At 42.2% G+C, this 10,664-nt stretch overlaps 1 protein-coding gene across 1 annotated transcript; it reads left to right on the forward strand.

Moving 5' to 3' along the window:
• The first annotated feature begins 1,340 nt into the window (after nucleotides 1-1,340).
• On the forward strand, nucleotides 1,341-6,702 carry LOC106906796 (uncharacterized). The gene is made up of 5 exons (XM_088008572.1): nucleotides 1,341-1,443; nucleotides 1,527-1,609; nucleotides 1,699-1,774; nucleotides 3,998-4,070; nucleotides 4,205-6,702. Exons 2-5 carry the CDS (start codon nucleotides 1,528-1,530, stop codon nucleotides 6,443-6,445), a joined length of 2,472 nt encoding a protein of 823 aa, XP_087864698.1. The 5' UTR covers nucleotides 1,341-1,443; nucleotide 1,527; the 3' UTR covers nucleotides 6,446-6,702.
• Nucleotides 6,703-10,664: the final 3,962 nt, after the last annotated feature.

Here is a 10,664-nt window from a genome sequence, read left to right on the forward strand (position 1 = left end):
TACCATTAAACACAGTCATGTAACATTGAATCAACAATCAAAACCTTTAAATTTCCTGCCGAATCAAAGTAAAAAAACAAAACAAAGAGGAGCAGGAGGGGGCGGGGCATCAGACAGATCTGTCAAAGGTTTTATGGACTGATGAGATGAGAGTGAACCTTGATGGACCAGATGGATGGAAGGCCTGCAGGGTGGAGGCAGGTACTGGTACGGACTGGTATTATTAAAGATGAGCTTATTGGACCTTTTTGGGATGAAGGTGGACTCAAAATCAACTCCAAACCTACAACCAGTTTTTAGAAACACTTTCTTCAAGCAGTGGTTCAGGAAAAAGTCTCCATGGTTTTCATGCAGGACGATGCTACGTAACATTGATCATATAGTACATAGTATATAGTACATAGTACATAATATAGTACATAGTACATATATATAGTACATAGTACATAATATAGTACATAGCACATATATATAGTACATAGTACATAATATAGTACATAGTACATAGTATATAGTACATAGTACATATATATAGTACATAGTATATAGTACATAGTTGATTAAACTGGAGATTTATGGAAACAGTTAAAGTGTCTGAACAGGTCAGCTGCAGATCCATGAGATGAAGGTTTATAACTGTTACTGAAAAGAAGGTGGCGATCCTGGTCAGTGATTTATTAAATGTCAGAAATGTTTATTTGTCCATTATTAGTTCTATATTTATTATTCTCATTATAACAGATGACAAAGTGAGACGGGAACATTTTCAGTTTTTATTCAGTTGCACAGTAATTTTGCAAACTAGTAGATTCTCAATAATCACACACAGATATTGTTCTAGACAAAATCTCACTTTTACTACATTAAATATTCAGGTTTGACAGGTTATTACAGAGAGCGAAGTGGTTGTTCAACAATAAAATGAATCCTCCAAACTACAACTTGTGTAATAATTGTTTACACAGAGAATAACCTCAGATCAGATTATGACCTCAGGCGTTGCTGAAAGCTCTGATGTTTCATCACATGGAGACGTTTGTAGATGTGAATCTTGGTTTTTCACCATGAGATGCAGATTTCTCTACCAGCTGCCAGGTTCTGATGACACGACTCTGATGTTTATCTCTCAGCGTTTCTGTTAGAACCAGAACATCAGCAGAAGATAGAAATGAACTGAGATCCTGGAGAAAGTAAATAATCAGGAGAGACTGCAGAGATCTGCAGCTGTTACACGTTTAGTTATGAACAACTGAGTTTATTTTATTAGATTCAGGATCTTTGAACCTCCTGCAGCATCTTTTAAAGCCCCGCCCCCAATGGGCGGGTCCAGTCTGATATAAACTGGAGTCAACGCAGAGAGGGTCAGTCGCTTCATCTTCTTCACCGTCATCATCATCATCATCGGTTCCAGTCAGACTCTCATCTGGACTCTCCAGTTTCCAGGTCAGTTAAAGTTAATAAAGAAGCTCTGAAGGTTTTTACATGACAACATTCATCAGGTCAACACTTCCTTCTTCTTCTTGCAGCATGATGGCAGGATGGAGGCAGACATGGAGGCCTCTGCAGCTCCTGGTCATCTTCGGCCTCCTCATCCTCACCAACCAGACCGGTATGAGGCGTTAGAACAGGATGACCTCTGACCTCCTGTTATCTACAATAGATGGCTGATGGAGCCTCTAACCTGTGTTCATGTTTCAGAGATGACAGGAGAAGCTGAGGAGAAGCTGAACCTCAGAGGAACGTCACAGGAAGAGCTGCACATCTCCTCACCAAGGTAGGAGGAGCTAATGCTAGCTAACATCATTCAAAAGGTAGGAGGAGCTAATGCTAGCTAACATCCTTCATCAGGTAGGAGGAGCTAATGCTAGCTAACATCATTCATCAGGTAGGAGGAGCTAATGCTAGCTAACATCATTCAAAAGGTAGGAGGAGCTAATGCTAGCTAACATCCTTCATCAGGTAGGAGGAGCTAATGCTAGCTAACATCATTCATCAGGTAGGAGGAGCTAATGCTAGCTAACATTCAGTCAGGTAGGAGGAGCTAATGCTAGCTAACATCATTCATCAGGTAGGAGGAGCTAATGCTAGCTAACATTCAGTCAGGTAGGAGGAGCTAACGCTAGCTAACATCATTCATCAGGTAGGAGGAGCTAATGCTAGCTAACATCATTCATCAGGTAGGAGGAGCTAATGCTAGCTAACATCATTCATCAGGTAGGAGGAGCTAATGCTAGCTAACATCATTCATCAGGTAGGAGGAGCTAATGCTAGTTAACATCATTCATCAGGTAGGAGGAGCTAATGCTAGCTAACATTCAGTCAGGTAGGAGGAGCTAACGCTAGCTAACATCATTCATCAGGTAGGAGGAGCTAACACTAGCTAACATCATTCATCAGGTAGGAGGAGCTAACACTAGCTAACATCATTCATCAGGTAGGAGGAGCTAACGCTAGCTAACATCATTCATCAGGTAGGAGGAGCTAACACTAGCTAACATCATTCATCAGGTAGGAGGAGCTAACGCTAGCTAACATCATTCATCAGGTAGGAGGAGCTAACACTAGTTAATGTTATTCACTCATAAAGATCAATAGAACTCCTAGAAACAACATCTATGAGCAGGAGGTCTGGTTCTGATCCGGGTCTGATCAGGTTCTGTTCCTGTGCTGAACCAAATATTAATCAGAACCATAATCAATTGGGACTCAGAACAGAAACAGGTTATTCAAGCTATAAATGATATTTGAGAATTTTTTATGATTATTTTGACCAGAAATCTGTATTATACCCCGCCAGCATGCCCAGGTGGGCCCCATATGAGGGAAAGAAGGGCAGACCAGATGGGTCCCACATGGGGCCTCCCTTTCCCCAGATGGGGCCCACATAGGCATGCAGGCAGGGAGAATCACCAAGGTGTGGTAACCAAATGTTAGCAAATGCTAACAACATGGGGGTTCAAGCTTCTCCAGTTGCATTCAAGTCACAAAAATCAAGACTTTGCACTGAAACTCGTTGCTCAGACTAGAGACTTGGACTCAAGTCTTAGTTCCAGTTTTAATCTGATGAGATGAAGAGTGAGAGGAAGTCAGTCCGAATGTTTTACTTTGAAAGGATTAGCTTGGTTGTTAGCCAGAGATGTTGGTGGATTATTATGGGATGTTAATGGTGCCTAATGATCTGAGTTTATAATAACGACCACATTTATGTCTCTCCATCTGAGAGCTGCTTATTATTATTGTTTCTCCAGTGAGATTCTTAAAGGTTCAGAAGAATCAGTGAGTTAAAATCATCCATTTATTTAGACCAAAATGCAGAAGAACTGGTCCATCACCATGTCTGCTTATGGGAAAACACAGCAAGATGGCGCCTGACAACAGCTTCTGTCTGAATGTGTCACTTCCTCTAACCTGAGCTGTGTGTGTGTGCATCCATGTACACACACACACACACTAGAAGAGAAAGAGGAAAACAGAATTATTTATTCCAACACTTTGGATCAGTCAGAACCGAAGAAACACAAGTGACCTCTGACCTTCTCTTCGGTAGCAGCTGCTAAGCTAGTTGCACTTCCTGTTCCAGTCCGTTTAGCACTTTATTTACATTTTCCATTTGCCTCATTATGTCAACTTTTACTATTTAGAATAGAAAACAAACATTTTACGTGTGGAATTAGAGAATATTAATAAAACTTAATCTCAGAGTTTAAATTATAGAAACATGACAGGTAAACGTGTTCTGACTGTTTATCAGCTGTTCTTATTCTCTCAGTTTCATATTAATCCTGTTTCTGTATGACAATAATTTATAAAACAGTTTATTTACACTGTGAACCTGCTATTACTGTCAAATTCCTGTAGGTGGCAGCAAATATAGTTTATGATCTTCCCATTTTAAAGGATAATTTTCCTTAATTTAGACAAAATACAAAAAGAACTTAAAAACAAGTTATTTTAATATATTCATGTAAATCCATCATGTTTTATCTTTTCCTTCCAGTTTGATCAACAAACAGCTGCAGCACAACGACAACCTGTTTGTTTATGCAGCAAAATTCACAACGAATGTTTCTGTAAGTTTTTACGAAAATAAATATATTATTAATTATTTTATTTAAATGTTTTGTGTTTCTGCCTGATGGTTTATCCCGTCCAGAACCGCAGCAGAACCTTCCTGTGTTCTGACCAGAGCCTGTTTGGTTTCCAGGTTCTGGACGCCTCCTTGGTTGGTTCTGACCAGCAGACGATGGCGGACCGGCTGCAAAGCGCTGCAGAGGTCTCTCCCTGCTCCACACAGGAAGTTCTGGTTCCGACCCGCAGCACCGACCCATCAGACGGAAACACCAGGCAGGAAAACGGGTCGGAACCGCAGCATTGTCTCCCGGTCAGCAGAAAGCTCTACAACCAGATAGTCTGTGGGTCAGAACCCGACCAGCAGAACCCTCAGATGGATCAAGTAACACATGAAGCCGACCCGGTTTCCAGAACCCCCAGAACCTGCAGAACCCCCAGAACCCCCAGAACCTCCAGAACCCCCAGAACCCCCAGGACCTCCAGAACCCCCAGAACCCCCAGAACCTCCAGAACCCCCAGAACCCACAGAGCCTCCAGAACCCCCAGAACCCCCAGAACCCCCAGAACCTCCAGAACCCCCAGAACCCCCAGAACCGCCCCCAGCCCAGATGACCCCCTGGTCCAGTTTGACCAGCAGCAGATCGTCATGCTGTCAGACGATGAGGTGGTGAGAACAGCTGCAGCTTCTCTCTTCCACAAACATCCAGCGGTCAGTTCGCTTCACGCCGTCCGTCCCCGGCACCGAGTCCGGCAGGTCAAAGGTCAGGCGGCGCCTCTGTCGGAACGCAGCAGCCTGGTTCTGGTGGGTCACGGAGCCAGAGAGCCTTCAGGAGAGATGAGGATATCGGGGTACAGCTACCAGGACGTGGCCAGGATCATCCAGAGCAGCTCCAGGATCGGCCAGAAGATCCAAACCACCGCGGTGGTGGCCTGTGGCGCGGGATCGGACCGCCGCTTCCCACAAGCTCTGCTGCAGACGCTGCACCGAGCCGGCCTGGAGACGGAGCTGCACCTGTGGGAGACCGCCGTCCAGGTGGCGGAGACGGGAGACGTCCTGAGTCAGGACGGAGCGCGGTGGAGATCTGGAGATCACAGCAAGAAGCTGGTTCTGACTGTCGGCCGGACCGGAGAGATCCGGAGGAGGGACGACCGCCGAAACTGCACCGGGCAGGAAGTTCCCACCAATCAGACGGCGCTGCTGGGGAAAGGAGACAATAAAGACTCATCAGTTGACTCACGTTTTGATAAGTATAGAAGCAGCTGGCCGGATAAACCAAGACATTTTGTAACTCCTGAAGTTTTGGACAAAATATTTGAAACATTAAAACAAAATGTTAAATATCTTGAAGCTCTTAGTTGGGGATTCTTTCACTCAAACCAACCAATACCAGATAAAGCCGACTTGAACAATTTCAACATGAAGAACTATGTTGTTGGGAAAAGAGGTGAAAATGGAGCAATCGACTGGTTGACAAAAGAAGATGATGTGAAAGAGCTTCTTAAAAAGTGTTATGTGATCAAATCAGGAAAAGACATCAGAAACATCATCCGTCACTTTGCAAAGGATGGAGAGAACGAGATGACATACCTGATGGTTAATAACTGGATTTATGAAGTTGATCCTCAAACTCTTTATGTTTATCCTGTTGGAAAGAAGCGTAACCAGGATCCAAACACACAATCATCAGTTACGCAACTTAAACAGGTCATTGAATCCCAAAAGGGTAAGTCAGGATATCCAGCAATCAAAGAAGGTCTGCAGAAAAGTGTTGAAAAACCCAAAGAAAGCATTTCAGAAGAGTGCGCTCAGTATTTCAGGGGTGTTTTTTCTTTTAAGCATCCAGTATATATTCGTCCAGTAACTACTGAGGCCTGGTGCACCACTTACTTTGTTGCATCTGTTATAGCAGAATCTGCCAGAAACTTCCGGACCTTCCCTCTGATTCTGATGGCTCTGGATCTGACAGAGAAGAAGAAGAATATGAGAGACGGTCTAAGGTTTTTGTTTGATGAACATTCAATGACCAGAGGAGGATCCTGGATTGATCCAAGCAGACGAGGATTCAGTGGATCAGCAACACCTGAGGGCTCCAGCAAACTGAAGAATCAGGAACCTAAAACCGAGGAGGAGTTACTGGATGATCTAAAACATGTCATTTATAGAGAAGATGTTATGTTCACCAACTGGCAGAAATCAATCAGAGGTCCACATGATTATAAAACCTACGTTGAGAAGATGGTTGAGATTGCAAAAACGTTTACGATAATCAGGGATCATTCAAGTGAAATAACATTTAAAACAAATTGTAAAAATTTCAGAAATGTAGGTGATGGAGAAAAAAACACAGACTCCAAAAACTTGATGAACGGCTGAGATGAGCGTTTCGTCTGCATTCGTTGCTCTTTTCTGCTTTGCTGCTGCTGCTTTGTTCTCTCTGTCAAGGAGGAAGAGTCCCAGAAACAGCTTCAAGATAAATCCAGAGCTTGTTCTTAAAAACAAGACAAAGTACGGAAGTCTGCTCTGTTTTCTATGCATTGCTATGATAACCACCACATGTTTGTGTGTTATTAAAGCAGCTGAAGCTAAAATAACTTTATGAATAAATGTCACCTTTGATGCTCCTCATCTGACCCTGTTGTCTCCTGGTCTTCATTAAACAAACTCTTAGTTACAACTGTCCAGGTTTTACTAAACATTTATGTTTTTTCAAAGTAAAATCTTACTTTAGAATTTTTTGGTGACTCATTTTGTCACCAGTTTGTTGGTAAATATTTTTAATCATACTGAGATTTATTTATTTTATTCATCTTGTAGGAATTTACAGATACATTGAAAATTGGACAAAATAAATAAAATAAATGTTAGTGGCTGTTCAGAAGGAGCTTTCTGTGCTGTGAAGCTGTAAAAACCAAACATCTTTGGGACTCGTTGGATGTTTTCCACAGCCGTCCTGCAACTAGGAGGTGCTACCAGGACTGGCCTTTTCTTAAAAACTCCTGGCCAACTCCAAAGAGTAAATATTCACCGGATCTACAAGCCTTTTGGTGGAGGGTAGAAAAACTGACGTGGTCATATTTTCATATCCTATATTCCCCATCAGAACCAAGGCAGGGGGAGAAAAACAGATACGGTTCTTAGAACAGCCTTTAGACTAACAGTTTTGCTTCAAACACATCAGAAGTTTCTCTTCTGCTCCTGGAATGTCCTGAGAGCTGACCTGAGAACAGATCTCTACTGTCTGGCAAACAGTTCCTGCTCTGTCTGCTAATTTTGAGTTCAACGTCCAGAACCTCAGGTTGGTTAATAACTGGATTTATGAAGTTGATCCTCAAACTCTTTATGTTTATCCTGTTGGAAAGAAGCTGGACAATAACCAAGGAGATCATGATTATGTTACTAAAGTTACAGAAAGTATTGAAGGCCAAATGGGAAAGGAAAAATACCCAGACATAAAAATAGACTTTACTACCTATGGCAAAAGAAAAATCTGAAAAAAAATGTGCTGGGTATTTTATAAACATTTTCCTTGGAAAGTCTGCAAAAATCAAACTTGTAGAGAAGGAGGCCTGGTGCACCACTTACTTTGTTGCATCTGTTTTATCAGAATCTGCCAGAAACTTCCGGACCTTCCCTCTGATTCTGATGGCTCTGGATCTGACAGAGAAGAAGAATATGAGAGACGGTCTAAGGTTTTTGTTTGATGAACATTCAATGTGTCAGTTCTCTGTATGTTTAGTTTAGGTTTCTCTGTGTCTTGTTGTGATCCTGTTCCCTGTGAGTCCCGTCTGCTCCCTAATTGTTTCCCAGCTGTGTCTAGTTCCCTAATTACTCCCTGTGTATTTAAGTCCACCTGTTGTCTCTGTCTTTTGTAAGTTGTCGTTGTTGCACACAGTTGTACTGAGAAGTCCTGTGTCGACTCCGCTCTCGTCTTTAGTTTTCAGTTGCTACCGGTATTTAGCTGCTGCTAAGTTTTCTGCTGTGGTGCCTGAACTGGACTGTCTGGGCTGTTAATTAAATCCTCATCACAATCTTCATCTGGGTCCCTGCGTTCGTTCTCACCATGACACAATGACCAGAGGAGGATCCTGGACTGATCCAAGCAGACGAGGATTCAGTGGATCAGCAACACATGAGGGCTCCAGCAAACTGAAGAATAAACGTCAAAATCATAAAACCGAGGAGGAGTTACTGGATGATCTAAAACATGTCATTTATAGAGAAGATGTTATGTTCACCAACTGGCAGAAATCAATCGAAGGTCCACATGACTATAAGATCTATGTGAGTAAGATGGCTGAGATCGCAGAGCGTTACAAGATATTTCAGAAGAAAGAGAAAAATGACTTCATCAATGAGTGTACTAAATTTTATAGTGAAATCAACAGAAAACCCCAATGAAAAGTGAAACAATGATTTATCTTGGATATCCAGAAGAAATTCAGAGATCAAGTCGTCCAGCAAACATTCAAATCATCCAGATGTGATTTTTGTTGTGATAACTTTATAAGGTAAATGTCTGAATCTTCAATAAAATAAAATCCAACTCATGAGGTTTTAGTTGGTTTTCACTATAAACTAACTGGTTTCAGTTGTCAGTATTTTACTATCTACTCTAAACAGAAATGTGGGATTACAAAGATCATTTACTTTCACAGAGTGCATGATATGAAATTAAAAATAATAAATAATTATATAATGATTAAAAATAATAGTAATAAAAATGTTGGTTTAACTTCCACATCATTTTGTTACATGGAGCTCCACATGTGACACCATTATTACCTGCAGTCAGGCGGTGAGTCGACTCAAAGATCTGTTGGTGTGAGAGCAGAACCGGCCCGATCCGACCTCAGTCGCATCAGAACCTTTAGACCCAGTCCAGTAAAATGAAAACCAGTCCAGCTGCAAACAGCTGACAGCCAATGAGAAGAGAGGCTGGGACATGACGTCATCAGGGAGCCGACTGTTTTATTTGTAGCAACAGACCTGATGATCATAAATCAGTGTTTCTTCATCGGCCCTCATGTTTCAACAATTCATGAGTTGCAGCAACATTTAATTTCCCTGAACTGAATTTGATTAGAAGGCGACAGACAGGATGTGATGAGGGAATGTGATTAACGGCCTTTCCCCAAATTTACCTTTATAAACCAGCTGTGTCTGTAAATAGTGTGAATTAAAAAGATTTATGGGTTTAATGAATAAGTTGTTTTGCATCTGAAGGGCTGCAGATGAAAATCGGCTGTAAGATTTAAAGTCAGGGACAAAGTATATCTTTGGTTAAAGCTCCTGTATTTCTACTGCCTGTCAAATAAATGAAACTAAAGTTTAAACCCAGTGAAGCCGGTGAAGGTTTGGGTTTCTAAGATCCAACTGGTCCAAACTCACCAACATCAGAATCACCAATAGAACCAACGGGTCTGGACTCGTCTGCCTTCTGAGACGGGAGACGTCCTGAGTCAGGACGGAGCGCGGTGGAGATCTGGAGATCACAGCAAGAAGCTGGTTCTGACTGTCGGCCGGACCGGAGAGATCCGGAGGAGGGACGACCACCGAAACTGCACCGGGCAGGAAGTTCCCACCAATCAGACGGCGCTGCTGGGGAAAGGAGACAAACACAGAAACAACAACAAGCATCTCAACAAAGAGAAACAACCCGAAGAAGAACCAAAGACCTTCATTGATCCAAAGGTTTATGAGAAAGTTGCTTCAGATCTTTGTGAACCAAGTAATAAAATTATAGAAACTTTCAGGATCCTTGAAAGTCTGACGTGGGGATTCTTTCATCCAGAACCACCAGAAATAAAACCTCAGGAACTCTGTGAGGCAGGTTCAAACCCAGCAGCTGTTATCATTGGAGAACGAACAACACAGAACGACAACAATGGAAACCCCAACACAGTGATTGACTTTCAAATTGATAATAATAGAAAAAACAATATTCTGAAAAAATGTTTTGCAATCAACACCGGAAGTGACATCAGAAACATCATCCGTTACTTTGCAAAGAATGAAAAGAATGAGATCACACATCTGATGGTTAATAACTGGATTTATGAAGTCGATCCTGAAAGTCTTTATGTGTTTCCTGTTGGAAAGAGGCTGGGCAACAATGAAAGATATCAAAAGGCTATTGATGAAATTCAACAAAATATCAGAAACCAAATGAACAAGGAAAGTTACCGAGATATAAGACCCGAGATTCAAGGAAACGGTAATGAAGAAGGAAACTCTGAACAGTGTGTCCAGTATTTCAAAGATATTTTTCTTGGATACCCTGCGCATATCCCATCTCCAAAGAGGGCAGCTTGGTGCACCACGTATTTCACAGCTTCAGTCATTAGTGAATCTGCCAGAAACTTCCGGACGTTTCCTTTGACCCTCATGGCTCTGAGCATGGATGCTACCAGGTTCTGGTTCGACCCAAACTACATCACCATGGCTGATGGGGGAACCTGGCTGAACAAACCGCAGAGAGGATTCAGCGGCGCAGCAGGAGGAGACCTGGGTAATCTGAAAGACCTTCTAGTTAGAGAGTACAGAACGATCAGTGAGTGGCAGGATGGGGGTCAGGATGTGAAAGCTCAGTTCA

This window comes from Poecilia mexicana, unplaced genomic scaffold (genome assembly GCF_051168715.1).
Source record: "Poecilia mexicana isolate PSO_F unplaced genomic scaffold, ASM5116871v1 scaffold_9, whole genome shotgun sequence".
NCBI lineage: Eukaryota > Metazoa > Chordata > Actinopteri > Cyprinodontiformes > Poeciliidae > Poecilia > Poecilia mexicana.

Bases quoted from the DNA above. Each gene is read 5' to 3' on its own strand.
- LOC106906796 (XM_088008572.1), top strand. From the start codon at position 1,528: ATGATGGCAGGATGGAGGCAGACATGGAGGCCTCTGCAGCTCCTGGTC. The intron at 1,610-1,698 runs GTATGAGGCGTT...TTCATGTTTCAG, and splicing joins CATCCTCACCAACCAGACCG to AGATGACAGGAGAAGCTGAG. The intron at 1,775-3,997 runs GTAGGAGGAGCT...TTTTCCTTCCAG, and splicing joins CTGCACATCTCCTCACCAAG to TTTGATCAACAAACAGCTGC.